The 2990-nt window shown below is 47.1% G+C and overlaps 1 protein-coding gene across 1 annotated transcript in view; it reads right to left on the bottom strand.

The window, feature by feature from the left end:
* Positions 1-749: 749 nt before the first annotated feature.
* The window catches only part of ADCY9 (adenylate cyclase 9), a 90630-nt gene continuing 88389 nt past the window's right edge, over positions 750-2990 (bottom strand). The window contains exon 11 of the mRNA XM_035889666.1: positions 750-2934. Coding sequence (XP_035745559.1) covers positions 1746-2934 — 1189 coding nt within the window. The 3' untranslated portion in view covers positions 750-1745. The remainder of the gene's footprint in view (positions 2935-2990) is intronic.

Raw genomic sequence — 2990 nt, 5'->3', positions numbered from 1 at the left:
CTTTAGTGCAGATGGAAAGAGAGAATTACAGCCCACACCAGCACGCAGACAGCGCAGCATCGCATTTCACCAGCTCTCCCCTGGCTAACGAACTTATTTCGGGCATAAAAATTCTTTCATTTTATTTGGTGTCGCAAGGAGCTAGCCCAACTGGCTCATGATAATTAATAATACCCAAAGCGGGGCATCCAAGGTAAGTGGAGGAGGTGATGGAAGCGTGCTGAGGGCAAACGGGCGTAGTGTAAGGCCCCCATCCTGCAGTTCCTGCTGCGCAAGCAGGTTCCTGGGCTCCCGCAGGTCCCCCCCGGTCCCAGGGACCCACGCAGTCATCTGCAGGACTGGGAAATTATTGTGCTTCTCAGCTCACCAGAACGGACATTTTTCCCTATTCCTGCTTTCAGTGGCACGCAGGGAGCATGCTGTTCTATTCCCTGCTGCAAAAGCACAGTGTAGGGGTGGGGGGGAAAATCCTGAAAAAATATTGTGCAGCACCATTGGTTGAGTGGAGAGGGAAGCTGGGATACTCAATTGCATTTGGTGGCTTCGGAAGTTTCACCAGCTTTGAAACGAATATTGCCTAGGTAACATCCTCACAGTGGTTGGTAGTTCAAAGAGGCTGAAACGCCATCGTATTACTCTTCTTCAAACCACTCAACAATTCATCTCTCCTGATCCCTTCCGCACATGCACACAAACCCCCCCCAAACAAAATAAAAATAATAATAATAAAAAAAAACAAACCCCGATAGGAATTAAATAAATAAATAAATACAGGCATTCCCAAAACATTTATTTCGCTTTTCTCTCTCTTTCTCACATCAGACCAGCTTAAGAGATACCAACTTCACCTACCTTCGCAAATTCAGCTAGGGTACGGAGTTACATGAAACCTCTTTAGACTCCTAAGACCTGAATTGTAACACTCTCGCGGCCACTCGTCTGCTTCTGGAAACCTGTCCCGAGAGCTGGTGAAGTCCGAACCCTTATTCCATTCCCACATATCAGTAACTCATTGGCTATACGGAAAAGAAGTGTATCCAAAGCACACGATGGCACGTTAAGGTTGAAGAAAGCATTGGTAAAGGAGAACAAACCCACAGCAGTTGTTCAGCCTACTCTACCTAAACGCTGAGCCACTGCAGAACTCCTCCTCCAGCCCAACACAAAGTCAAGTCGTGTCACCCCCTTGCCAAGACATTCGTTTGTGGTACGTTACTGGCACTTTATGTCAGTCTCATATGGTAGATACATGCACATTTGTCTGTGTGTTTACATACAAAAGGTCTGATAACAGTAAAACATTGTTCCGAGAGATATAAAAAACCCAAGGAGTTGCATTAGCCAAAAAAAGTGTTTTGTGAGAAACGACAATAAAAATGATATAACCACAGCTTCTCTTTTCTTTAAAATTAGATAAATACCCAAAGCTATGATTTCACTTGGGGCCTCTGTACCTTGACAGGGAGTCCAATGGAGTATATCTGAAGGCACTTAATATCCTCTACTCAGCTGTAAGATGGTTGCACGGGGAGCTGGGGAGCTTGGGATGTGTTTTGGGGCATGGAGGAGAGAGATGGATGAAAACGAGCCCTGAAGAGCTGTGATCCACACAGCATCAGGCGCCGAAATGAAAACAAACGTACAACCCAGGTGTTGAGAAAGTCTCTCTTGAAAAAGAAAACTGCCAATCGCAAACGTCTTTGTGTTTCTATGGACAGAGCACTTCATGCAACTCGGACAGTGCATCATACACTCTTAGAGATATTTAGCTTTGTCAGTTCATTGACCTCCTCAGTTCCCACTTCCTCACAGTCAGGCTTCTCCGCGGCTTTGCCAAACCTGCACCTCTCCTCCGCTCTCGCCGCATCCTTCTGGTACTTCTTGGTGGGAGGAAGGATGTCCTTGGTTTCTGAGTTATCTGTGCCGTGGGCTATCTTATCTGAATTCTGTACAGAAGGCACCAGGTTGGCAATCTCATCCGTCGGAGATCGCCCGATGCTGCCATCCACTTGAACCCGAATGTCTGGAGATATAGACAACTGGTGATGTGGCACGATCCCGTTGTCCATGCATTTTGGGTAAAGGTAGGTCTTCATCTGACCTTTCCCCTTCACATTGACCGTCCCCCTATAGTCAAAGTCATACCCCATCTTGTTTAGGATGCGGTAGCTCTCCTCACTCACCTGTATACGACACTCAACGCCAGTGGTGTCCATTCTGCTAGCAATGTTCACAGTGTCACCCCAAATGTCATACAACAACTTGGTGGTGCCAATGACCCCAGCAGTGAGGGGGCCGTGGTTAAAGCCAATCCTAAGTTTAAAATTAAACCACAGCATGTTGTTGTTGAAGTCATCCACCACTCGCATCATTTCTTTGGCAAATTCAAAAAGGGTCTGCAAATGCCCATGGGGATGGTTGTTGTCCTGACACTGCGAGGTGTTCAGTCCTGAAGCGGCCATGTAGGTTGCCCCAATTGTTTTGATTTTCTCAATGCTGCTGTAATGCGGTTTGCTCAGCAGCTCATCAAAATCCCCGATCAACTCATTCAGGACTCTGTAGCACTCCTTGCCTCCTTCGTAATTCTCTTCATAGAACTCGCTGAAGTTCACAATGCTTGCAAAGATTACTCCGCCGCTGTCGTGGTTTTTGGAATAGCTCTGGGAAACCTTCAACTGCTCAGCCACGTGGTACGGAATAATATTCCTCAGCAACCAGTCAGCTTGATCCCTCATGCTCTGAATTTTGGTGCGATGAAGATCAGCCTCCACGTCTCCGTGGTAGTGGAGGCGGTAACTGACCTCAAACTCTCGATTCAGAAACCAGACCAGGAGGAGCAGAAGGAAGGAAACCAAAATCACTTCCTGACCGATCAGGTCTGCTGGCCTCTTCGTGTCATTGGGCACCGAACTGTTGCACGGACTTTTTCTGGAGCTGGAAGCAGAAGAAAGGGAAGAACATGAAAGGTGCATTTAAAACCACAGAGTTAG

This window comes from Egretta garzetta, unplaced genomic scaffold, assembly GCF_000687185.1.
Source record: "Egretta garzetta isolate BGI_Z169 unplaced genomic scaffold, ASM68718v1 scaffold372, whole genome shotgun sequence".
Taxonomy (NCBI): domain Eukaryota; kingdom Metazoa; phylum Chordata; class Aves; order Pelecaniformes; family Ardeidae; genus Egretta; species Egretta garzetta.
This window is presented reverse-complemented; position numbering and strand designations above follow the sequence as displayed.